Source organism: Salmo salar, chromosome ssa02, assembly GCF_905237065.1.
Source record: "Salmo salar chromosome ssa02, Ssal_v3.1, whole genome shotgun sequence".
Lineage (NCBI taxonomy): Eukaryota > Metazoa > Chordata > Actinopteri > Salmoniformes > Salmonidae > Salmo > Salmo salar.
In genome coordinates, this window is record NC_059443.1 from 74,705,758 (window position 1) to 74,718,251 (window position 12,494).

General features: G+C 42.8%; 1 protein-coding gene across 3 annotated transcripts in view; it reads right to left on the minus strand.

Moving 5' to 3' along the window:
* Positions 1-12,494, minus strand: part of LOC106592889 (adhesion G protein-coupled receptor E5) — a 70,906-nt gene that overhangs the window by 56,358 nt on the left and 2,054 nt on the right. For 2 of the 3 annotated variants that reach the window (XM_045709947.1, XM_045709944.1), the window contains exon 2: positions 6,506-6,754. In XM_045709947.1, coding sequence (XP_045565903.1) covers positions 6,506-6,754 — 249 coding nt within the window. The remainder of the gene's footprint in view (positions 1-6,505; positions 6,755-12,494) is intronic. The other variant, XM_045709954.1, reaches the window with a different exon arrangement.

The following is a 12,494-nucleotide window of genomic DNA, read 5'->3' on the forward strand; positions in this document are numbered from 1 at the left end:
TATCATTATCACCCCCTCCCCACCTACACATAGAATAATATCATTATCCACCCCCCTCCTCAACTACACATAGAATAATGTCATTATCACCCCCTCCCCAACTACACATAGATTAATATCATTATCTACCCCACTCCGCACCTACACATAGAATAATATAAATATCCACCCCCCACCTACACATAGAATAATATCATTATCACCCCCTCCCCACCTACACATAGAATAATATAATTATCCACCCCCTCCCCACCTACACATAGAATAATATCATTATCACTCCCCTCCCCACCTTCACATAGAATAAGATCATTATCACCCCTTCCCCACCAAAACATAGAATAATATCATTATCACCCCCACCTACACATAGAATAACATCATTATCAACCCCCTCCCAACCTACACATATAATAATATCATTATCCACTCCCCTCCCCCACCTACACATAGAATAATATCATTATCACCACAATCCCCACCTACACATAGAACAATATCATTATCCACCCCCCCACCTACACTTAGAATAATATCATTATCACCCCCTCCCCACCTACACATAGAATTATATCATTATCACCCCCCTCCCCACCTACACATAGAATAATATAATTATCACCCCCCTCCCCACCTACACATAGAATAATATCATTATCAACCCCCTCCCCACCTACACATAGAATAATATCATTGTCACCACACCTACACATAGAATCATATCATTATCACCCCCCCTCCCCACCTACACATAGAATAATATCATTGTCACCCCACATACACATAGAATAATATCATTATCACCCCCCTCCGCACCTACACATAGAATAATATCAAAATCGACCCCCCTCCGCACCTACACATAGAATAAGATCATTATCCAAGCCCCCCACCTACACATAGAACAATATCATTATCACCCCCTTCCCCACCTACACATAGAATAATATCATTATCCACCCCACCTACACATAGAACAATATCAATATCCACCTCCCCTCCCCACCTACACATAGAATAATATCATTATCCACCCCCTCCTCACCTACACATAGAATAATATCATTATCCACCCCTCTCACCTACACATAGAACAATATCATTATCACCCCCCTCCCCACCTACAAATAGAATAATATCATTATCCACCCCCCTCCTCACCTACACATAGAATAATGTCATTATCACCCCCTCCCCAACTACACATACATTAATATCATTATCTACCCCACTCCGCACCTACACATAGAATAATATCAATATCCAACACCCCACCTACACATAGAATAATATCATTATCACCCCCTCCCCACCTTCACATAGAATAAGATCATTATCACCCCTTCCCCACCTGTACATAGAATAATATCATTATCACCCCCCACCTACACATAGAATTATATCATTATCAACCCCCTCCCAACCTACACATATAATAATATCATTATCCACTTCCCTCCCCACCTACACATAGAATAATATCATTATCACCCCCCTCCCCACCTACACATAGAACAATATCGTTATCCACCCCCCCACCTACACTTAGAATAATATCATTATCACCCCCCTCCCCACCTACACATAGAATAATATCATTATCACCCCCCTCCCCACCTACACATAGAATCATATCATTATCACTTCCCTCCCCACCTACACATAGAATAATATAATTGTCACCCCACATACACATAGAATAATATCATTATCACCCCCTCCTCACCTACACATAGAATAAAACCATCATTCCCCACCTACACCTAGAATAATATCATTGTCACCCCACCTACACATAGAATAATATCATCATCATCCCCCTCCCCACCTACACATAGATTAATATCATTATCACCCCCCCTCCCCAGCTACTCATAGAATAACATCATTATCACCCCCTCCCCACCTACACATAGAATAATATCATTATCCAACTACACATATAATAATATCATTATCCAACCCCCTCTCCACCTACACATAGAATAGTATCATTATCACCCTCTCCCCACCAACAAATAGAATAAAATCATTATCAACCCCATCACCTCCACACATACACATAGAATAATATCATTATCCACCCCCTCCCCACCTACACATAGAATAAAATCATCAACCACCCCCCTCATAACCTACACACTGAATAATATCTTTATCACTCCCCTTCCCACCTACACATAGAATAATATCATTATAACCCACCTCCCCACCTACACATAGAAAAAAATCATTATCATCCCCCGCCCCATCTACACATAGAATAATATAATTATCACCCCCCTCCCCACCTACACATAGAATAATATCATTATCCACCCTCTCCCCACCTACACATAGAATAATATAATTATCCACCCCATCCCCATCTACACATAGAATAATAACATTATCACCCTCCCCCCACCAGGAAATATAATAATATCATTATCACCACCCTCCCTATCTACACATAGAATACTATCATTATCACCATCTCCCCACCAACAAATAGAATAATATCATTATCACCCCCCCTCCCCACCTACACATAGAATAATATCATTATCACCCCAATCCCCACCTATACATAGAACAATATCATTATCACCCCCTTCCCCACCTACACATAGAATAATATCATTATCCACCCCCCTCCTCACCTACACATAGAATAATGTCATTATCACCCCCTCCCCAACTACACATAGATTAATATCATTATCTACCCCACTCCGCAACAAAACATAGAATAATATCAATATCCACCCCCCCACCTACACATAGAATAATATCATTATCACCCCCTCCCCACCTTCACATAGAATAAGATCATTATCACCCCTTCCCCACCTATACATAGAATAATATCATTATCACCCCCCACCTACACATAGAATAATATCATTATCAACCCCCTCCCAACCTACACATATAATAATATTATTATCCACTTCCCTCCCCACCTACACATAGAATAATATCATTATCACCCCCCTCCCCACCTACACATAGAATAATATCATTATCCACCCCTCCCCACCTACACATAGAATAATATCACTATCCACACCCCTCCCCACCTTCACATAGAATAATATCATGATCCACCCCTCTCCTCAACTACACATAGAATAATATCATTATCACCCCCTCCTCACCTACACATAGAATAATATCATTATCCACCCCCTCCCCACCTACACATAAAATAATATCATTATCCTCCCCCTTCCCTCCCCACCTACACATATAATATCATTATCACCCCAATCCCCACCTACACATAGAATAATATCATGATCCACCCCCCTCCTCAACTACACATAGAATAATATCATTATCACCCCCTCCTCACCTACACATAGAATAATATCATTATCCACCCCCTCCCCACCTACACATAAAATAATATCATTATCCTCCCCCTTCCCTCCCCACCTACACATATAATATCATTATCACCCCAATCCCCACCTACACATAGAATAATATCATGATCCACCCCCTCCTCAACTACACATAGAATAATATCATTATCACCCCCTCCTCACCTACACATAGAATAATATCATTATCCACCCCCTCCCCACCTACACATAAAATAATATCGTTATCCTCCCCTCCCTCCCCACCTACACATATAATATCATTATCCACCCCCAATCCCCACCTACACATAGAATAATATCATTATCCACCCCCTCCCCACCTACACATAGAATAATATCACTATCCACACCCCTCCCCACCTTCACATAGAATAATATCATGATCCACCCCCCTCCTCAACTACACATAGAATAATATCATTATCACCCCCTCCTCACCTACACATATAATAATATCATTATCCACCCCATCTAATCATAGAATAATATATTTATCACCCCCTCCTCACCTACATATACAATAATATCATTATCCACCCCCTCCCCAACAACACAGAATAATATCATCACCCCTGTCGTGTCTTTGGGGTACCATTAAACTGAAGACATGTTTATCAATTAACTCCCTGTAATTATTATCCCGCGATTAAACTGATTAATCGTTTATCTATAATTAACTAGGAGATCGGGGCACCAAGGAAAATATTCAGATTACAAAGTTATAATTTTCCGAATATAACTTTCCTATATTATAACATTATATATTATATTTTATTATAGTATAGGCCGATTATCTTCTGGTTTAAATGGTGTATTTTACCTCCCGTCCAGTCTCATTCCAAACGTCGTAAATTGTTGTATCTGCACGAACCCAGCCTTTACTAAGAGTCATCCATACATCAATTGTCTTAAAATAATTTATTTACTAAACTAAGTAATTCACAGAAAGCATACAAACAGTAATTATCATCACATAGAATTGGTAGAGTAATGTGTCCTAGTGGGCTAAACAGGCATGGCTGGTCTGTTAGACAAAGGGTTATAAAAAGTTCAGCTGAGGAGGCACACAGAGTTCATTAATATTAACAATTGATATGCTAAACCTTTGCACATGAACGCTCACTCATTCGGGAACAATTGCAATCAATATATATTTACGCTCAGTGTGTCGTCGCGTCGTTCTGTTGGAGAGTTTTGTGCACGTTCTCTCTCGCTCTCTCTCGGTTAGAATGGATCTTTCAAAGCGACATTCATTAATGTCGTCATAGAATGGATGTTTCGTCGGTCTTCGCATTCAATGATATAATTTCTAGCTGCAGACTATTAATTAATATCAAAGACTTGTTCTTATTCTGTCAGTATCAATAGTCTAAAAGTTAACCACGTGGTATAGTTCACTTTCAGTATAGGAATTGGATGGTCAAACCTATTGGCCAACTCAAAATGGAGTGGAGGCCTGGTCTGCAGAAAGTAAATCAGGGTGGGGTTTTATAGTGAACATAGAACAGGCTTGTCACATGACGCCTGGTCCTGTCTGTGTCCCTGGGGACGTGCCGATGACTGATTTAATCTTTGACATAAATACCTTCTATCACATTAACATCAGTACACAGCATCTTAATGTATTACAAAATAGCTTTATCCTTATTAATACATTCTATACAACCATTTGGATGCAAGTCCCACAGCTGAGGCTCTTATATCAACAGTTTTATGGTAATATTGCTAAATTGTCTCTTCTGAGTATCACAAAATTGTACCAAGCGGACCAGTTCGTAGCTGGATTCTTCACCAATCTTTCATACCTTCTCCAGAACATAAATGTCATTTGGTTCCCCAATTCTGTGAGTTGGAAGAATGTCCTGTGTCTCTCTATGGGACCCCTCTGTGTCTCAACTGGGCCATGTGGTTGTAAGATTCTCCTCTGGAATTTTACAACCCCTTCACACAGGGCCTGGGTGGGGGGAGGTAGGTTGGGGGATGGTGCAAGTGGGAGGGGGTCAACTGTCCTCCCTGTACTCAGAGGGCAGCGTCGTGACACCCGCCTCCCCACCGACACATATAATAATATCATTATCCCCCCTCCCCACCTACACATATAATAATATCATTATCCCCTTCCGCAACTACATATAGAATGATATCATTATCACCCCCTCCCCACCTACGCATAGAATAATATCATTATCACCCCCACCCCACCTAGACATATATTAATATCATTATCCACCCCCTCACCACCTTCAAAGAATAATGTAATTATCCCCCCCCTCCCCCCTCCCCACCTACACATAGAATAATATCACTATCCAACCCCTCCCCACCTACACATAGAATAATATCATTATCACATCCTCCACACCTACACAAATAATAAAATCATTATCCACCCCCTCCCACCTACACATAGAATGATATCATTATCCCCCTCCCCACCTACACATATAATAATATCATTATCACCCCCCTCCCCACCTACACACAGAATAATATCATTATCACCCCCCTCCCCACCTACACATATACTATCATTATTACCCCGCTTCCCACCTACACATATAATAATATCATTATCCACCCCGATCCCCACCTACACATAGAATAATATCATTATCCTCCCCTCCCCACCTACATATATAATAATATCATTATCACCCCCCTCCCCACCTACACATACAAAAATATCATTATCACGCCCCTCCCCACGTACACAAAAATATCTTTATCCCCCCTCCCCACCTACACAATTAATAATATCATTTTCACCCCCCTCCCCACCTACACATACAAAAATATCATTATCACGCCCCTCCCCACGTACACAAAAAATATCTTTATCCCCCCTCCCCACCTACACAATTAATAATATAATTTTCACCCCCTCCCCACCTACACATAGAATAATATCATTATCCACCCCCTCCCCACCTACACATAGAATAATATCATTATCCACCCCCCCCACAAAGTTGATGATTATTAACATTCTCTATAAACTCTCAATACTGCACAGATAAGAGGACTCTGAACAAGTAATATTTCGTTCCCTTGACATCTGACACACACACACACACACACACACACACACACACACACACACACACACACACACACACACACACACACTCACTCACTTGAATACACACCCTTACACTCTCCAGTGAGAGCAGTGAAGTTGACAGTCTTTGTGGATTTGAACCCAGGTTGACACTGACAGTAGTAGCTCCCGATGGTATTGTAACACGTGGTATTACTTCCACAGGGTGTGGTACTGTCCCACTCTTTACACTCATCTGTATCAACACATTCTTTTTTCCCTTTCGCTATGAAGCCTTGGCCGCAATCTCTGGCCTCTAGGTTCCCCAGTAGAGTTAAATGAAGACCTGTGAGAAGAGAGGGCGGATATAGAAGGGGAGGGAGAGCGAGAGCGAGAGTTATTCAACCAGTTTCCTACTAGCCCGGTCTGAAAAGTTTTATTAAAAAAAAACATTTATTTCACCTTTATTTAACCATTTTCAACTGCGACCTGGCCAAGATAAAGCATAGCAGTTCGACAAATACAACAACACAGAGTTACACATGGAATAAACAAAACATACAGTCAATAATATAGTAGAAAAAAAGAAAACAAAAAGTCTATGTACAGTGAGTGCAAATGAGGTAAGATAACGGAGTTAAGGCAATAAATAGGCCATGGTGGCGAAGTAATTACAATATAGCAATTAGACACTGGAATGGTAGATGTGCAGAAGATGAATGTGCAAGTAGAGATACTGGGGTGCAAAGGAGCAAGATAAATAAATAAATAATAGTATGGGGATGAGGCAGATAGATGGGCTGTTTACAGATGGGCTATGTACAGGTGCAGTGATCTGTGAGCTGCTCTGACAGCTGGTGCTTTAAGCTAGTGAGGGAGATATGAGTTTCCAGCTTCAGAGATTTTTGCAGTTCGTTTCAGTCATTGGCAGCAGAGAACTGGAAGGAAAGGCAACCAAAGGAGGAATTGGCTTTGGGGGTGACCAGTGAGATATAGCTGCTGGAGCGCGTGCTATGGGTGGGTGCTGCTTTGGTGACCAGTGAGCTGAGATAAGGCAGGGCTTTACCTTGCAGAGACTTGTAGATAACCTGTGGCCAGTTGGTTTGGTGACAAGTATGAAGCGAGGGCCAACCAACGAGAGCGTACAGGTCGCAGTGGTGGGTAGTGTATGGGGCTTTGGTAACAAAACGGGTGGCACTGTGATAGACTGCATCCAATTTGTTGAGTAGAGTGTTGGAGGCTATTTTATAGATGACATATCGCCGAAGTCGAGGATCGGTAGAATGGTCAGTTTTACGAGGGTATGTTTGGCAGCATGAGTGAAGGATGCTTTGTTGCGATATAGGAAGCCGATTATAGATTTAATTTTGGATTAGAGATGCTTAATGTGAGTCTGGATAGAGAGTTTACAGTCTAACCAGACACCAAGGTATTTGTAGTTGTCCACGTATTCTAAGTCAGAACCATCCAGAGTAGTGATGCTGGACGGGCGGGCAGGTGTGGGCACTGATCGGTTGAAGAGCATGCATTTAGTTTTACTTGTATTTAAGAGCAGTTGGAGGCCACGGAAGGAGAGTTGTAATGCATTGAAGCTCGTCTGGAGGTAATTAACACAGTGTCCAAAGAGGGGCCAGAAGTATACAGAATGGTGTCGTCTGCGTAGAGGTGGATCAGAGAATCACCAGCAGCAAGAGCGACATCATTGATGTATACAGAGAAGAGAGTCGGCCCGAGAATTGAACCCTGTGGCATCCCCATAGAGACTGCCAGCGGTCCGGACAACAGGCCCTCCGATTTGACACTGGACTCTATCAGAGAAGTAGTTGGTAAACCATGTGAAGCAATCATTTGAGAAGCCAAGGCTGTCGAGTCTGCCAATAAGAATGTGGTGATTGACAGAGTCAAAAGCCTTGGCCAGGTCGATGAAGACGGCTGCACTGTAATGTCTTTTATCGATGGCGGAGAAGGTACGGTGGGATTCGAAATGGTCGGTAATCTGTTTGTTAACTTGGCTTTCGAAGACCTTAGAAAGACAGGGTAGGATAGATATAGGCCTGTAGCAGTTTGGGTCTAGAGTGTCACCCCCTTTGAAGAGGGGATGACCGCGGCAGCTTTCCAATCTTTGGGAATCTCAGACGATACGAAAGAGAGGTTGAACAGGCTAGTAATAGGGGTTGCAACAATTTCAGCAGATCATTTTAGAAAGAGAGGGTCCAGATTGTCGAGCCCGGCTGATTTGTAGGGGTCCAGATTTTGCAGCTCTTTCAGAACATCAGCTATCTGGATTTGGGTGAAGGAGAAATGGTGGGGGCTTTGGCGGGTTGCTCTGGAGGGTGCCGGGCAGTTGACCGGGGTAAAGGTAGCCAGGTGGAAAGCTTGGCCAGCCGTAGAGAAATGCTTATTGAAATTCTCAATTATAGTGGATTTATCGGCGGTAACAGTGTTTCCTAGCCTCAGAGCAGTGGGCAGCTGGGAGGAGGTGCTCTTATTCTCCATGGACTTTACACTGTCTCAGAACTTTTTTGAGTTTGTACTACAGGATGCAAATTTCTGTTTGAAAAAGCTAGCTTTCCTAACTGCCTGTGTATATTTGTTCCTAACTTCCCTGAAAAGTTGCATATCACGGGGGCTATTCGATGCTAATGCAGAACGCCACAGGATGTTTTTGTGCTGGTCAAGGGCAGACAGGTCTGGAGTGAACCAAGGACTATATCTATTCCTAGTTAAAAAAAAATTGAATGGGGCATGCTTATTTAAAATGTTGAGGAAGGCACTGTAAAGAATAACCAGGCATCCTCTACTGACGGGATGAGGTCAATGTCATTCCAGGATACCCCGGCCAGGTCGATTAGAAAGGCCTGCTCACAGAAGTGTTTTAGGGAGCGTTTGACAGTGATGAGGGGTGGTCGTTTGGTCGCAGACCCATTACGGATGCAGGCAATGAGGCAGTGATCGCTGAGATCTTGATTGAAAACAGCAGAGATTCCGCTAACATCAAGGCGGTGACCCGATCCTGTAGGTTCATGCTACAGCTTCATGCTCTACAACATTCGCAGAGTACGACCCTGCCTTACACAGGAAGCAGCGCAGGTCCTAATCCAGGCACTTGTCATCTCCCGTCTGGATTACTGCAACTCGCTGCTGGCGGGGATCTCTGCCTGTGCCATTAAACCCCTACAGCTCATCCAGAACGCCACAGCCCGTCTGGTGTTCAACCTTCCCAAGTTCTCTCACGTCACCCCACTCCTCCGCACACTCCACTGGCTTCCAGTTGAAGCTCGCATCTGCTACAAGACCATGGTGCTTGCCTACGGAGCTGTGAGGGGAATGGCACCTCCGTACCTTCAGGCTCTGATCAGTCCCTACACCCGAAAAAGGGCACTGCGTTCATCCACCTCTGGCCTGCTCGCCTCCCTACCTCTGCGGAAGCACAGTTCCCGCTCAGCCCAGTCAAAACTGTTCGCTGCTCTGCCACCCCAATGGTGGAACAAGCTCCCTCACGACGCCAGGACAGCGGAGTCAATCACCACCTTCCGGAGACACCTGAAACCCCACCTCTTTAAGGAATACCTGGGATAGGATAAAGTAATCCTTCTACCCCCCCCCCCCCCCAAAAAAAATTAAAAAATATAGATGTACTATTGTAAAGTGGTTGTTCCACTGGATATCATAAGGTGAATGCACCAATTTGTAAGTCGCTCTGGATAAGAGCGTCTGCTAAATGACATAAATGTAAATATGTAAATGTATTTGGAGGGCGAGTTAGTTAGGATGATATCTATGAGTGTGCTTGTGTTTACGGATTTGGGGTTGTACCTGGTAGGTTAATTGATAATTTGTGTGAGATTGAGGGCATCAAGCTTAGATTGTAGGATGGCCGGGGTGTTAACCTGTTAGGGCTAGGGGGCAGTATTTGCACGGCTGGATAAAAAAATGTACCCGATTTAATCTGGTTACTAATCCTACCCAGTAACTAGAATATGCATATACTTATTATATATGGATAGAAAACACCCTAAAGTTTCTAAAACTGTTTGAATGGTGTCTGTGAGTATAACAGAACTCATTTGGCAGGCAAAACCCTGAGATAGATTCTGACAGGAAGTGGATACCTGATGTGTTGTATTACCTTTAAACCTATGCCATTGAAAAACACAGGGGCTGAGGAATATTTTGGCACTTCCTATTGCTTCCACTAGATGTCACCAGCCTTTACAAAGTGTTTTGAGTCTTCTGGAGGGAGATCTGACCGAACAAGAGCCATGGAACGATGATGGCCCATTAGACACCTGGCGCGCTAGGTCATGCTGGGTACCCTCGTTCCAATACGTTTTAAAAGATTTTGCATTCGTCCGCCTTGAATTTTATTCATGTTCTGGTTAAAAAAGGCCCTAATGATTTATGCTATACAACGTTTGACATGTTTGAACAAACGTAAATATATTTTTTCCCCTCGTTCATGAAGTGAAGTCCGGCGGGCTTAGATCATGTGCTAACAAGACGGAGATTTTTGGACATAAATGATGAGCTTTTTTGAACAAAACTACATTCGTTATGGACCTGTGATACCTGGAAGTGACATCTGATGAAGAGAATCAAAGGTAATGGATTATTTACATAGTATTTTCGATTTTAGATCTCCCCAACATTAAATAATTAAAATTAGAAAACATTGGTAAAATATTATATTGTCATTTAAAGAATTATAGATTTACATCTCTTGAACGCAATCAACTTGCCAGATTTAAAAATAACCTTACTGGGAAATCACACTTTGCAATAATCTGAGCACTGCGCCCAGAAAAATACGCGTTGCGATACAGACTAGACGTCATGTTGGGGAGATCTAAAATACTACATTACTACATAACACAAGCTGACGTCTGAGAACTGCCAAATTGTCTATACACACTAAAACTGTCTATACAGTGTATTCGGAAAGTATTCAGACCTCTTGACTTTTTCAATATTTTGTTACGTTACAGCCTTATTCTTCAATGGATTAAATAGATTTTTTCTCATCAATCTACACACAATACCCTAATAGCAAAGTAAAAACAGGTTTCTAGAATGTTATAACATTTATTTACAAAAAAATATATATCACATTTACATAAGTATTCAGACCCTTGACTCAGTAATTTGTTGAAGCACCTTTGGCAGTGATTACAGCCTCAAGTCTTCTTGGATATGACACTACAAACTTGGCACACCTGTATTTGGGGAGTTTCTCCCATTCTTCTCTGCAGATTCTCTCAAGCTCTGTCAGGTTGGATGGGAAGCGTCGCTGCACAGCTGTTTTCAGGTCTCTCCAGAGATGTTCGATCGAGTTCAAGTCCGGGCTCTGGCTGGGCCACTCAAGGACATTCAGAGACTTGTCCCGAAGCCACTCCTGCGTTATCTTGGCTGTGTGCTTAGTGTTGTTGTCCTGTTTGGAAGGTGAACCTTCACCCCAGTCTAAGATTCTATGCGCTCTGGAGCAGGTTTTCATCAAGGATCTCTCTGTACTTTGCTCCGTTCATCTTTCCCTCGATCCTGACTAGTCTCCCAGTCCCTACTGCTTAAAAACATCCCCACAGCATGATGCTGCCACCACCATGATTCACCGTAGGGATGGTGCCAGGTTTTCTCCAGACGTGACGCTTGGCATTCAGGCCAAAGAGTTCAATCTTAGTTTCACCAGACCAGAGAATATTGTTCCTGAATGGTCTGAGAGTCTTTAGGTGCATTTTGGCAAACTCCAATAAGCTGTCATGTGCCTTTTACTCAGGAGTGACTTCCGTCTGTCCACTACCATGACGTCCCGATTGGTGGAGTGCTGCAGAGAAATTTGTCCTTCTGGAAGGTTCTCCCATCTCCACAGAGGAACTCTGGAGCTCGGTCAGCGTGACCATCGGGTTCATGGTCACCTCCCTGACCAAGGCCCTTCTCCCCCGATCGCTCAGTTTGGCCAGGCGGCCAGCTCTAGGAAGAGTGTTGGTGATTCCAAACTTCTTCCATTTAAGAATGATTGAGGCCACTATGTTCTTAGGGACCTTCAATGCTGCAGACATATTTTGGTACCCTTCCCCAGATCTATGCCTCGA